Here is a 14,483-nt window from a genome sequence, read left to right on the forward strand (position 1 = left end):
CAATACTAGGGCTTAAGTGGTTAAGAAAAGAAAATACCCCCTCCACTCTTTTTCCTTTTTTTACACAAATGGAAACCTGGCATCACCTACTGTATATAGCTCCATGCAGTCTATCATACAGTAGTAGTGGTTTCAACTACTACGGGGAAAACCTGATATAACTGAATGTCCCCAAGACAAGTGATTGTTGTTGCTCTGAAAATGATAGGGCTGAAGAGTCGATGAAACACGAGGAGCTGCTGGATGGACTGTTGTGCTGAAAGAGATCCTGCTACAAGGTCTATGGGCCATAACTGTCTGATGCTCTGACATCAGCACCACTTGGCTCCCCACTACTGGAAACAACTGGACGTCCTGGACCAGGGACGTGCTGGGCCCCTGATTCAGCCCGGGAAAAAGAGTTGGAGAGGCCCTCATTGCGCGCTTTGGAGAGAGATCTCTCTCTATTAGTGGGTCAGATCATGACAAGTGACAAGCCAGTGGGCCAATTATATGAGTTATATTTCGTCGTTGTCGGGTGGAAACCTTGTATGTCCAAAACCGTTTGTTTTGTATTTATCATTTTAAAAATGATTTAAACTAGTGAAAACAGCCGATCTACAAGCACACAACGCCTCGCACCGCGAGGCGTTGTGTGCTTGTAGATCTGCTGTTTTCACTACTTTTGTGTGACGGCCTTGTATGATGAAGCAGGACTTTGCTTTGCGAAAAAATGTACAAATTTGAAACTTGGAGATACAAGGTTTCTGCCCGACATATATATATATTTTTCTAATGACCGGCCTGGACCGGCCGGGAATGAACCGGCCGTTCGGGAGTTGTCCCGCTTTTCCCAATGGCCAGCACGTCCCTGTCCTGGACACAACCAGTGAGGCCCGATTCTACAAATGCCTTCTAAATCATTGGTTCTCAACCTGTCGGTCGGGACCCCCAGGGGGGTCCCCAAATGATTCTGAGGGGTCCCCAGATGATTAGCTTAATGTGAAACGTTGTTTTCTCACCCAACAATAAACAAACCAACACAAAGTTTGAGAGTATAGAGGGTATCTACACATTTATAAAGACGTTTTAATACCTCTAAAATGACAAATTAAACATTGGCCAAATTGTCAAATATTAGAGGTGGAAATTGTGAAAATAGGGAAAGGTCAACTTTATTAAGTATTGACGGTTTCAGTGGTTATCTGAAAACATAACTTGACAATGAATCCAGAAATCAAACAGATGATTGTGCTGTCAAACAATGAAACTATATGGAATCTATGAACAGATTGTGGAGGTCCCTGCTTCATCTGTTCCTCAACTAAGGGGTCCTTGGCCTGAAAACGTTGAAGACCCCTGTTCTAAGTGACTCTAATGATAACAACCGCAAACCTGAATCTTTTCCTAATTGCAAGTCCAAGTCACCCAATCATTTTCAACTATAAAACAACCATTTATCTTGTGAGGACCAAGAAAATTTCACAAATTCTCCTATACTGTACTGGGGGGACATTTGCAGTGTACAGTATAGCACACACACACACACACACACACACACACACACACACACACACACACACACACACATACACACACACACACACACACACACACACACACACACACACACACACACACACACACACACACACACACACACACACACACACACACACAGGAGAGAGGGACAGATAAGGCAGATAGGAGGGAGAGAGGAAGACATAATCTCCCATTAAGTATTAATGGCATGAACCCTGAGGTCTGCTCCCTTATTGCTGCTGGTGGATTCAAGCCAATGATGGATTCTACAGACAGACTTTACTGTGCAACTCTACACTAAAGGGTTCAGAGATAGCTCTGTGTGTGTGTGTGTGTGTGTGTGTGTGTGTGTGTGTGTGTGTGTGTGTGTGTGTGTGTGTGTGTGTGTGTGTGTGTGTGTGTGTGTGTGTGTGTGTGTGTGTGTGTGTGTGTGTGTTAATATGAGTGTGGGGTGAGTGACAGACTCTTACCAGGTAACTCTACACTACAGGGGTCGGTGATATCAGCCAGAATGGATATCCAATACACAATTAATGTGTGTGTGTGTGTGTGTGTGTGTGTGTGTGTGTGTGTGTGTGTGTGTGTGTGTGTGTTTGAAAGTGAGATGGTTAGATGTGGTTGGATTTAGAAGACTGCTATCTTATACACTGTTCCTGAGAGTTCAGAATTCTTATACAGTTGTGATGAGAATTTAGATTTTTCTTTCTCACAAATTTAAAAATAATTCCAATAAATACAGTATATTAGCAATCACGAACGGGAAAATAAATAGTCAGATTTGCAAGAAAATATATTTTCTTAGTTTTTTTTATTCACTGTCAAGAACGCACTTCATGAGTCTTGTTTCTTGCGTAATAAATCATGAACAAACTGCGTCTGGACCCCACGTTTTCTTTTACGTCTTGTTGATGCTGTGATGTATGTGAGCACTGTGCAAGCCATTAGTTTTATTCGAGGATGCAACTGCAGCCACATCAGACAACCCAGGAGGGAAGACGTAGCAACAGCTATCAATACAACACCAACTACCTCAGTGCGCAACACAGTCATTAAGCATTGGAAATATGTCTCTTTTACCCTCATTCTCTCATTCACTTTACCACTGGGTTTCCAAAGCAAGCGTTTTTTCCCCCTTATTTTTGTCTTTGCTTATTTTCGCTGTTGTTCATCCGTCTCTCTCAAGTCATCTCTTCGTGTCTCCCACATTATTATTACCTGTCCAATTATTACCTATCCCAGCAACGCACGTGCTGCTGTATATATATAGCACCATCATTGATATGGTGTTTCATCTGTCCAATTACATACTGTAGACAACAATCCCTGCGATACACTAAACACACATATACCTCTACATACTCATACAAGCATGCGCACACACACTCAGCAAACAAATACAAACACAAGCACACTGACAAATGCACAAACAAGTAAGCAAGCAAGCATAATACATACAGCACATACTGTACAGGTACAGATACACACACTGACCACAGAAACACAAGCATCATATGGGGGGCTGTCAGCCCCCCATAGAGAGATGTCAACAGCCACGCCGTTGACATCTCCAGACTACAGTATTCTGTATACCTACAGAAAAGCTACTGTGAGGTGTTGTTCATGCAGACCACACATCAGGGAAGCAGGGAAGCCATTGCCCATGTACGTAGGTGGTGTTCAAAGTATATGTTTTAAGTCAACACACAGAAGAAAGTGAAAAACTACCAGTTGCATTAATAATCAGTCTATGTCTCTGTCCGTCTGTGCGTGTCTGTGTGTGTAGTTCACGTGTCTTTCCTTCTTCTTCTTTCGTATGTCTTCGTCATATGTCCAGCTCAGTGTTGGAAAGCCACGCCCTCGTCTCTGGTCCCACTTGGAAGAGGCCGGCCTCTGAAGGAGGTCTGTACAGAGGACAGGTGGTGATTATATGCTCTGCAGTCTGCTCGGGTTCTCCACACTCGCATACTGCGCTGTCTGCCAGGCCCCACTTCTTCATGGGTGTTTTGAAGTGTCTTTCCGACCGACCAACTTCAAACTCTGCGTTATGTGACGCAGAGTTTGAAGAATAAATGGTAAGACACAATTCATGAGAAGCTTGACCAATCCTCAAGCTAGCACCACTCCCCCATTGAACTCAATGGACTTACAGGGTTTATCTATAGAAAGAAAGTTACTAGAACTATAGTGTGTTGCCCCATGCAACCACACTAAAAAGTGAGCGAGCACACAATTAACTCATAAATAGCACCACTCACTTCACATTGGTGTGATTTCTTTATCAACTGTGTGTGGTTTTTCAGTGGTGCTCCTGGCTGTGATTGGCCAGTGGGACGCTTAAAGAATTTAACTCATTAAAAGCACTGCTCACTTCACACTAGTTGTGATTTTTGTTGTTGTTTCCCTTGATGTTTTTTTTGTATAGTCAATCTACTATTCAAATAGTCGCTGAGGAGTCGGGGCCAAGACCACAATCCTTTTACGGTAACTAGGGAGCGAACCACCCACACACGCGCGCGCACGCACGCACGCACGCACGCACGCACGCACACACACACGCACACACACACACACACGCACACACGCACGCACACACGCACACACACACACACACACACACACACACACACACACACACACACACACACATTGTGTGAGAAGGAGAGAGAGAGAGTGGCTAATCTCTCAAACCACTGTAACAATCTGTGCCAAATATCGTGTGCATGCTGCCAGTGGGCCAAGGAAGTAAATCCCTGAATATTTTTCAAATCATGAGAAAAGTGTGTGTGTGTGTGTGTGTGTGTGTGTGTGTGTGTGTGTGTGCGTGTGCGCATGTGTGGAACCAGCTTCGCTGATTATTCAACCTGACCCATCGGCTTCAATGCTTTGCGTCGCCTTTGTACAGCTTCGCCGATATAAGTGGCAGTGTCAGTGTACAACAGAATTCCATTTTCATACAGCCTACATCATCAACAACATGACATCTGCAGTTTTTGATGATTGCACTGTTTTGAGTTTACATATATCTCCATATTTAGCCGTTCAGTTGTATGTTAGTGGGTACCACACTGGGTACCAGTGGCGCCGCCGCCTGTTTAACGGAAAGAGCTACTGTGTCCCCCCTCTTTCTCGATCAAAAAAGTGATATAAGGTATTTTTTTCCCTTGAAAATAGTTCCTCTAACCTTGAATTTCCCTTAAATAGAAAGACAAATTTACTTTTACATTTACAATGTGGCCTTTATCCAGAGCTATAGCTGTCAAATCTTACAGCAGACTTTCTGACGTCACGTCCTGACGACGCCCACATTGTGACCACGCCCACATTGGTGTGTCCCCATGTCATTTTCTCTTTCCGGCTCCCCTGCTGGGTACTCTGAGAGTGGTTGCAACGGGTGCTCTGACAACAATAATAAGGTGGGGCATGCATTCACAATTTGCATCGTTTCCCATTTATATTGTTCCCTTTTGTTGTTTATGATCTCAGACCACGCCACTGTCCATATTTAGGGAACACTGATGTCATCAATATGACATCATCAACATATACATATATGCCTGCGTCTGGCAGAAACATGCTAAACTAACACCAAGTTCACATTTCTAGCCTTCCCCAGGTTCAAGATGTCGGATCACAGTCCCTTGGTGAAAATAGAGCAAAGGGCAGCCGAGACGGATGGTATTATTGATTACGTCAAACAACAGGTCCAGCTACACAAGGAAAAGGCCATTTCCCAGGCCTCTACCATCTTCAAGGCCTCTGCCAAAGAAGAGAAGCTGATGGTGGAAAATGCCAAACTAAAAAAAGACATTGAGGACCTGAAAAACCAGCTGCTGGGGATAGAGAGGAGAAGGGGAGTGAGAGACGTGGTCCTGCCCTCAGCAGAGGCCCGCGTTGAGCGCCTATCAAAGACCACCACCACTCCTGAACCTTCAGCTCCCTCTGCCCGCCCTGCTGCCCAACCAACTGGCCCACAACCTAAAGATGAGGGCAAGGCGAAGAAGCCAGCCGCAAAAAGGGGAGCAGAGACACAGGAGAAGAAACAGCAGGACGCCACGGTGGACGTGTCGCACCTGGACATGCGCATCGGGCGCATCATCACGGCCGCAAAGCACCCGGACGCCGATGCGCTCTACGTGGAGCAAGTGGACGTGGGTGAGTCCGCCCCCAGGACGGTGGTCAGCGGGCTGGTGAAACACATACCTCTGGACCAGATGCAGAACCGCATGGTGGTGCTGCTGTGCAACCTGAGGCCGGCCAAGATGAGAGGCGTCATGTCCCAGGCCATGGTCTTGTGTGCCAGCTCCGCTGACAAGGTGGAGATCCTGGACCCCCCCAGTGGGGCGGTGCCCGGGGAAAGGGTCACGTTCCAGGGCTTCCCGGGCCAACCGGAGAAAGAGCTGAACCCCAAGAAGAAGGTGTGGGAGCAGGTGCAGCCGGACCTGTGCACGGACGGAGAGTGCGTCGCCACCTACAAAGGGGCCGCGTTTGAGATCGCCGGCAAGGGCGTGTGCAAAGCACAGACCATGAGCAACAGTGGAATTAAATAAACAAAACAACAGAGCTGGTTGAGAGCCATCTTGTTATCAAACTCATGTTATCAAACTTCCAGGGGACTGAGGAAGAGGATGATGATTCTGTCTAGAGTGAAATGGTGTGAAATTCTGTGAAAATGAACATAATTAAAAATAACAACAGGTCCAGCTACACAAGGAAAAGGCCATTTCCCAGGCCTCTACCATCTTCAAGGCCTCTGCCAAAGAAGAGAAGCTGATGGTGGAAAATGCCAAACTAAAAAAAGACATCTTTATAATCACTGAATCTGAGTTAACCCCCCAAGGGGTTAAGAACCAGAGCCACATTTCTTCCAAAGGAAATTCAGGCCTATGACACAAAGGGCTGTATTTTACACACAGATGAGCACATTGAATCTAATTTGCAGGACATTGAATGGTGGTGAGCCAATTGCAGTCATAACTCGTTGACAAAAGACGCTGTCAAATGAGATGCCTTCATATCTCCCTCTATTGTAACACTGCATCCGTGCATTCGTTGTCTGTCAGAAACCTTGCACCTCCACACCACCTTTTTATTAGCGGTGCCAGCCGACGCCTAAATATCAAATATAGTACCGCCTGAATGCCAGCGCCTACACATCATATAGAGTAGTACCGCCTGAAAACTAGCGCACACTCATCAAACAGAGCAGGCACCGCTTACTCACTGTTTTTTAACCCTCTTTTTTACCTTATGATAACCTATTTTTTATTTGTTTTACTTTATAGGTGTTACACTAAAGTATTAAACAAATAGGTTAATGTATATAATCTACAAGCTTTTCAACGCATGGAAACAAGTTGTTTGCTAGATCGTTATTTTTTTAATTTTCACCAATAAAGTCTGGAGGGGGTGGGTAAGGATCTAGTTCAACCAAAGAAAAGTATCTTATTATTATTGACGATGATGGTGATAGTTTGAGACAAAGTAAGAACTACATTGGATCCATTGGAACAGGTTATTATTATTATTCCTTTTTTTTCTTCATTTCCTAAAAAAGTAACACCCAACAGCGATGATATGCAGCTGCAGCTGCACATATGACTGCACATAAACATGTTGTTGAGTCTAGCAGAAATAACGCCATCACCTCAATAAAAAAAACATCTGAACATCGTGTTCAGTCTAGCAGAAATAGCCCCATCACCTCAAAAGACAAAACAACCTTCCAGGCATCTGCCAGACTGAGCAGCGCTCCATAAATGAACGTATTAGCATCTGTCATGAGGATATGCTTTGCATAAGTGTTTTACAGCATTTGTTTCCTTGTCTTTAAGCCTCAGGTGATTGTAAAGCTATGGGGGCCTTTCTGCTGAATTAAGCAATGTAATCTATCTATAGATGCGACAAATCTCTGTCTGTTTGTTTGTAATCCGCGTATCTCGAGAACCGTTCGTCCCACCGGCTTCAGATTCGGCACGCGCGTTCCCCGCCGCCGCGCGGAGTGCAGTGCCAGGCCTCGACCCGACCCGACTCGCGGTTTTCCGAAACCGGCGCGAAACGTTCGGAATCTCCTTATGCGGAGCTGATTGTTGACATCAGGCTGTTCCGGAGGAAATCGGCGCAAGCGCTGAGTCATTGTGACATCACTTCATAAAAGGCTCTGACATCACGTACGCCACATGAGTCAACACAAAATCTCTGTGAATGTGTATGTATGTATGTAATCCGCGTATCTCGAGAACCCTTCTTCCCACCGGCACGCGCGTTCTCCAGATATGGGCATAAAGTCTGACATCAGAGTTTTCCGCAACCGGTACTGTGTGTGCAGAGATCTTCATATATGGGCATAAGTGGACAAAGACAAACAGATGGTCAAAACGGGTCCTATGACAACAGGTATATTGGGGTTTGCATTAAAGGGTGGGGCATTCATGGGGTTTGCATTAAAGGGTGGGGCATTCATTCCCTATTTCAAATTCGGCACGTGCGTTCCCCACCGCAGCAGGTAGTGCAGTGCTCGGCCTCAACCCGACCCGACCCACGATTGTTTGAAAAAGCGACAGAAATCTCATATATGGGCATAAAATGGACGCAGATAAACAGATATCTCCATATATGGCATATATGGGCATACAATGGATGCAGAATCACAAAGATCTCCATATACGGGCATAAAAGGGACACAGACAGACAGATACAGAGATCTCCATATATGGGCATAAAATGGATGCAGATAGACAGATATCTCCATATATGGGCATATATGGGCATAAAATGGACCCAGAACTATAACTGCAGTGATCTCCATATATGGACATAAAATGGACACCGACAGACAGATACAGATATCTCCATATATGGGCAAAAATGGACACAGGCAGACAAATGGTCAAAACGGGTCCTATGAAAACAGGTATAATGGGGTTTGCATTAAAGGGCGGGGCATTCATTCCCTATTTACATTGTTCCGAGTTGGCCAGGTCGCCGACTAGACGCTGGGCCGCCCGAAGGGCGGCCCAGCTTCTAGTTAAGATAAATTCATCTGAGGTCATATCAACACAAAAACATTCAGGTATTCTAAATGTAGGCCTATAGGCATGTAGCCATATGCACGCAAACTGTGGGATATCGCAGTAACTTTTGACTGCTGGCAAAGTGATTGAAATGACATAAAGCTGCGATTCTGAACCTATTTCTTCTCGGCCAGGATTGATGGCCGCCGGGAAAGCATGCCTCTCTGGTCAATATTACGTCATAGTATAGCCAACATCATAGACTGACCTCCAAACATGGGCATAACATGGACACAGATAGACACCTCCATATAGATGGAGATCTTCTCCATACTGTACACCGAAAGGAAATGTGCAACCTTGCAACACGCACGCGTGCACACACACACACACACACACACACACACACACACACACACACACACACACACACACACACACACACACACACACACACACACACACACACACACACACACACACATATCCTCAGTCTCCCTGTAGTACTATATATCTACTTCTAAAGGACTCCTCTGTCACTTGCACAATAGTTCCTCTCCGTGTTTTTATACTCAAAACCCCAGTCTCTCAACCCTCCCACCTATCTCTCTCTGAGACACATTCCCAAATAAAGCTCCTCGTGAACTAGAACATTATGCACACCAGTAAAGAAAGACATGCACAATCATGCAGAATTGCGTCGACGCTGCAGTGAAATATATGACTTCACATGCATACACGAAAACACCATCTCTGTTCACATGTTCAAATGCAAGCAACTTGTCCATACACACACACACACACACACACACACACACACACACACACACACACACACACACACACACACACACACACACACACACACACACACACACACACACACACACACACACACACACACACACACACACACACACACACACACACACTTTACTATTTGTGAGGCACAATATATTCCTGAGATCATGCTCACACATTACACACCCACACTCTGACATGATTGTTCCAGAAGAGATGAGTGCAACAGTAAGCATGGTTTTATTGGAGTAGAGAGCAGGGACATTGCTCGCCAGGCCAGAAAGAACAAAGCATCATTCTACACTTGAGTGGCTCATTTCACATGTTCACACAAGTCATGTTCCTGACCTTGCTTTAGCCCTGGCAAAAGCAAACATGTCAGACTCAATCGCTTTCTTCTGGTAATATTTCTTTTCACATACCTATGTCCCACGTGCACATATTGCGGGGACAATGGGGACAACAAATTACGGACTCCAATATAACTCTATTTAATCTCCTGAAAATCGTTAAAGAATATATCTTCACCGTCGGGCAGAAACCTTGTATCTCCAAGTTTCAAATGTCTATGTTTTTTCGTAAAGTAAAGCCCTGCTTCACCGTACAAGACTGTCGCACAGAACCAGTGAAAATAGCAGATCTAGCAGACACACAGCGTTGTAATTAGATCATATATTTTCACTGTTTTAAACAATTAAAAAAAATGATAAATACAAAATGAACGGTATTGGACATACAAGATATCCACCCACAACAACAATATATATTTTCAAGCGTTGCTGTACGTTTTCTGAACTGTCCACAGCCAACAGCCCACCTCTGAGACACGGAGCAAACTGTAGACAGAAATGGTGCTATCTTACAATGAACATTAGAGAGGAGCTGAGGACCAACTACCGGTATATGAAGTGTGGTTGAAAATGGTGAAGTGCTCCTTAAACTAACTTTTGGGCTTTTTTTCTTTTTCTCACCTTCAATTTAATCTGAAACTGAATTTGGTGGACTGCACAGTTGATGAAATAGAGATTGTTTCCGGGTCAAGACTATTATATCTAGGAAGAAGGTTCACCCTTTTTAGTACTTTGTTTTATTTCTTGGTTTGTGATCATCATATTTCTTTGAATGGCTCTTAATGTATTCATTTTTATTTTATTTCTCACATGGATGCTTTTGCTGCCGATTGAATTTCCCTCTCAAGGATAAAGGTTAATTGGGGGAAAAGGGAAGAAAAAATGTAAAGTAGGCAATAGACAGTATGGTTGGTTTTTGTCTGATAATATATTTTGTCTTACCAGACCAGCGGCACCTTTTTGTCATTCATTTTAAATCCAAGATGGAAAACAATCAATTGATTGATCATTAAAATAAACCTGCTCTGACCTTTACCTTTTTTTTGGAACACTTTGGCTTGACAAGCAAGAGCAAAATATTGCATGAGAGCAGATAAGGCTGTCAACTCTATCTCATGGAGTGCAGAAATATGATTGGCATTGGGTTGTTACTTTATATTTTTCTCAATAGTCTGATTCAGCAATCCCTTCTCCAATGATGGATAACAGTTGTGTCCTGTTCTACCACAAGGTGCTGTAGGTACTGCATAAGCGCGGTCAGTGCTTTGCTTACATTAAATGTAATCACATTCCTGCAAAATGATAAATCCCCTACTTTACTTATAAACAACTCTACAGATGGTTTATGGACCATGTTTGTACGGAGCTGATGAATGACTACTAGACTACTGCTATACTACAACTTTCAGAGACAGCCACTTGGCAAGAAAGAAACGTGATTTAAATACAAACAAAATTGCAATACAAATAAAAATCACAACACCTGAAAACCTTCAGATCATGCAATTACATTTGCACTCTTGTGTACTGTACTTAGACTTGCGAATTGCACACACAAGTCAGTAGTAATCTGTGCAATACACTGGTAGGAGATGTATGCAAAGATGCTTACAGTATGAGTTCATGCACACACACTTCCCATCCCCCCTGCCAATTCTTATTAAAATGTACCAAGTTCCCTGCAACCCTAAAAGGTCCATTAAAATGATTGAACCTGGGAGCAAGCTGCCAAGCTGACAGATTTTGGGCACGTTTACATGCATAGAGTGTCGCACACAATACATGGCAATTTGTGCATGTGACTGATGTTCTGACCTTTGTTGCGTACAAGCAAATATCCTAATCAATTACACTGCTGTATGAATATAGAATATTTCTTTTGAGGATGTGGATTCAACACATCTATCTATAAATGCGACAAATCTCTGTCTGTCTGTCTGTCTGTCTGTCTGTGTGTATGTAATCCGCGTATCTCGAGAACCGTTCGTCCCACCGGCTTCAGATTCGGCACGCACGTTCCCCGCCGTGGCGCGGAGTGCAGTGCCGGGCCTCGGCCCGACCCGGCGCGTGGTTTTCCCGAAGCGGCGCGAAACGTTCGGAATCTCCTTACGCGGAGCTGATTGTTGACATCAGGCTGTTCCGGAGGAAATCGGCGCAATCGCTGACTCATTGTGACATCACTTCATAAAAGGCTCTAACATCACGTACGCCACATGAGTCAACAAAAAATCTCTGTGAAAAGGAAATCGGCGCAATCGCTGACTCATTGTGACATCACTTCATAAAAGGCTCTGACATCACGTACGCCACATGAGTCAACAAAAAATCTCTGTGAATGTGTACGTATGTATGTATGTAATCCGCGTATCTCGAGAACCGTTCTTCCCACCGGCACGTGCGTTCTCCAGATATGGGCATAAAATGAATGCCCGAATGTGGAGCTGATGTCTGACATCAGAGTTTTCCGCAACCGGTACTGTGTGTGCAGAGATCTCCATGTATGGGCATAAGGGACAAAGGCAAACAGATGGTCATAACATGTCCTATGACAACAGGTATATTGGGGTTCGCATTAAAGGGTGGGGAATTCATGGGGTCCGCTCCAAAAAAGAAAATAAAAGAGACAAAGACAAACATAAGACAAGCAACAAAGCGTGGGACTGGGAGGATGACTTGAATGATGCAGATTTAAGCAGGCTGTGTATTCTGCTTAAAGAAGAAACAAACAAAAAGCGACAGAGATCTCATATATGGGTATAAAATGGATGCAGATAAACAGATATCTCCATATACGGGCATAAAGGGACACAAACAGACAGATACAGAGATCTCCATATATGGGCATAAAATGGACGCAAATAGAAAGATATCTCCATATATGGGCATAAAATGGACCAGAACTATATCTGCAGTGATCTCCATATATGGGCATAAGCATGAGCATAAAATGGACCCAGAACTATATCTGCAGTGATCTCCATACATGGGCATAAGCGTGGGACTGGGAGGATGACTTGAATGATGCAGATTTAAGCAGGCTGTGTATTCTGCTTAAAGAAGAAACAAACAAAAAGCGACAGAGATCTCATATATGGGCATAAAATGGACGCAGATAAACAGATATCTCCATATACGGGCATAAAGGGACACAGACAGACATATACAGGGATCTCCATATATGGGCATAAAATGGACGCAAATAGACAGATATCTCCATATATAGGCATATATGGGCATAAAATGGACCCAGAACTATATCTGCAGTGATCTCCATATATGGGCATAAATGGACACAGGCAAACAGATGGTCAAAACCGGTCCTATGACAACAGGTATAATGGGGTTTGTATTAAAGGGCCGTGGCATTCATTCCCTATTTACATCGTTCCCGAGTTGGCCAGGTCGCCGACTAGACGCTGGGCCGCCCAAAGGGCGGCCCAGCTTCTAGTAGGGTTAATAACTAAATTAGATAACATGGTTGTATATGTCCCTATTTTGAGTAAATCTATAGGTTTAATTTGGGCTAAATATGGCAATATGGTGAACCAGTGGGAGGAAAGAAAGAAACAGCAACTAAAACTGATTCGGTTAATGATGTAAAACAGGAACATCTATCTCCGCCAGGCAGGGTGGGCTTCCCAGGGCTATGTAAGGGGGGCTTGTACTACATGATATAGTATGGTTCAAGAGTTAGTCCAGTAAATAAAGACGAAGTGAAGCGGCCAGTCTCCAAGTTCAACCCAGAGGTGGCCATCATTATTGTGGGTCTGCCGTTTACGGAAGGCGAGGAAGTGCAGCAGAGGGTGGCGTCGCTCCTGGCCGACGGCCTGCGGTGCGATCCGGTACCGGAGCTGGTGAACGTGGAGCGCCTGGTGCCAAGAGGACGAGGGCCCGGGATCATCAAAGCTGAATTCCGCTCAGTGCAGGATAAAGTGGCGGTGCTCCGTCGCAAGCGGAGCCTACTGGAGAATGAAGATTTTCAACGTGTCTACATTCATAATGCCAAGTCTCATGCGGAGAGGCTTATTGAGATTAATTTGAGAACTCTTCTCAAGGAGCTTCCTTGTGGACAAGACTACTTCTTCACGGGCAGTGGGCGACTGACAAGACGTGCCCAGGCGGAGGCTGAGGGCAGTGAGACTGACGGTCGCTCACATCCCCGTGAAGCACGAAGCCCCCGGGGACGGGGGAATGGCCAGAGAAGAGAGTCCAGGGACAATCCGGAGGCTGAGGACGGTGATAGACTCACACATCCCTGTGACGCGCCATACCCCCGGGGACGTGGGCATCATGACGCACGGGGCGCACGAAGCCCCCGCGGCCGTGGGTACTGGCAGAGGAGAGACTTCCCGGCGAAATGATCGGTAAATGCCCACCCCACACAACTTGAAAACTGCACATTAGTGCATTGGAATGTAAATGGTTGGACAACATGGAACTGTGAGCTTAGAAAAGTAATACTGCTAAATATGAATCCTGACATTATCTCTTTAAATGAGACCCATTTAACAGGACGCCAGGAAATAGAGCTTATAGGGTACACTTGGGTTGGACAAAATCGAAAAGTACACATAAGAGCTGTTAAAGGATCAGGAGGAGTTGGTATATTGATAAAAAACACAGTGTTTGAAAGTTATGAAGTTAATGTAATTGATAAAACAGTGGAGGGAATAATGGGAATGCGTTTTAGAAATAGGTTTTCAATTAATTGTTTTGTTATTTTTACTTGTTATTTGCCACCTGAGGGATCCACTAGAACAATTTCTTCTCATTTATTTTTCAGCCATTTATTGGCCCAGAT

At 44.5% G+C, this 14,483-nt stretch overlaps 1 protein-coding gene across 1 annotated transcript; it reads left to right on the plus strand.

Moving 5' to 3' along the window:
- Window positions 1-5,141: 5,141 nt before the first annotated feature.
- LOC308294007 (aminoacyl tRNA synthase complex-interacting multifunctional protein 1-like) lies at window positions 5,142-6,068 on the plus strand (the record flags this gene model as incomplete). The annotated part of the gene is made up of 1 exon (XM_080736704.1): window positions 5,142-6,068. The coding sequence occupies one exon, from the start codon at window positions 5,142-5,144 to the stop codon at window positions 6,066-6,068; it is 927 nt and encodes a 308-aa protein (XP_080592830.1).
- Window positions 6,069-14,483: the final 8,415 nt, after the last annotated feature.

The sequence above is a fragment of the Nannobrachium achirus genome (genome assembly GCF_963921795.1).
Source record: "Nannobrachium achirus genome assembly, chromosome: 11".
Taxonomy (NCBI): domain Eukaryota; kingdom Metazoa; phylum Chordata; class Actinopteri; order Myctophiformes; family Myctophidae; genus Nannobrachium; species Nannobrachium achirus.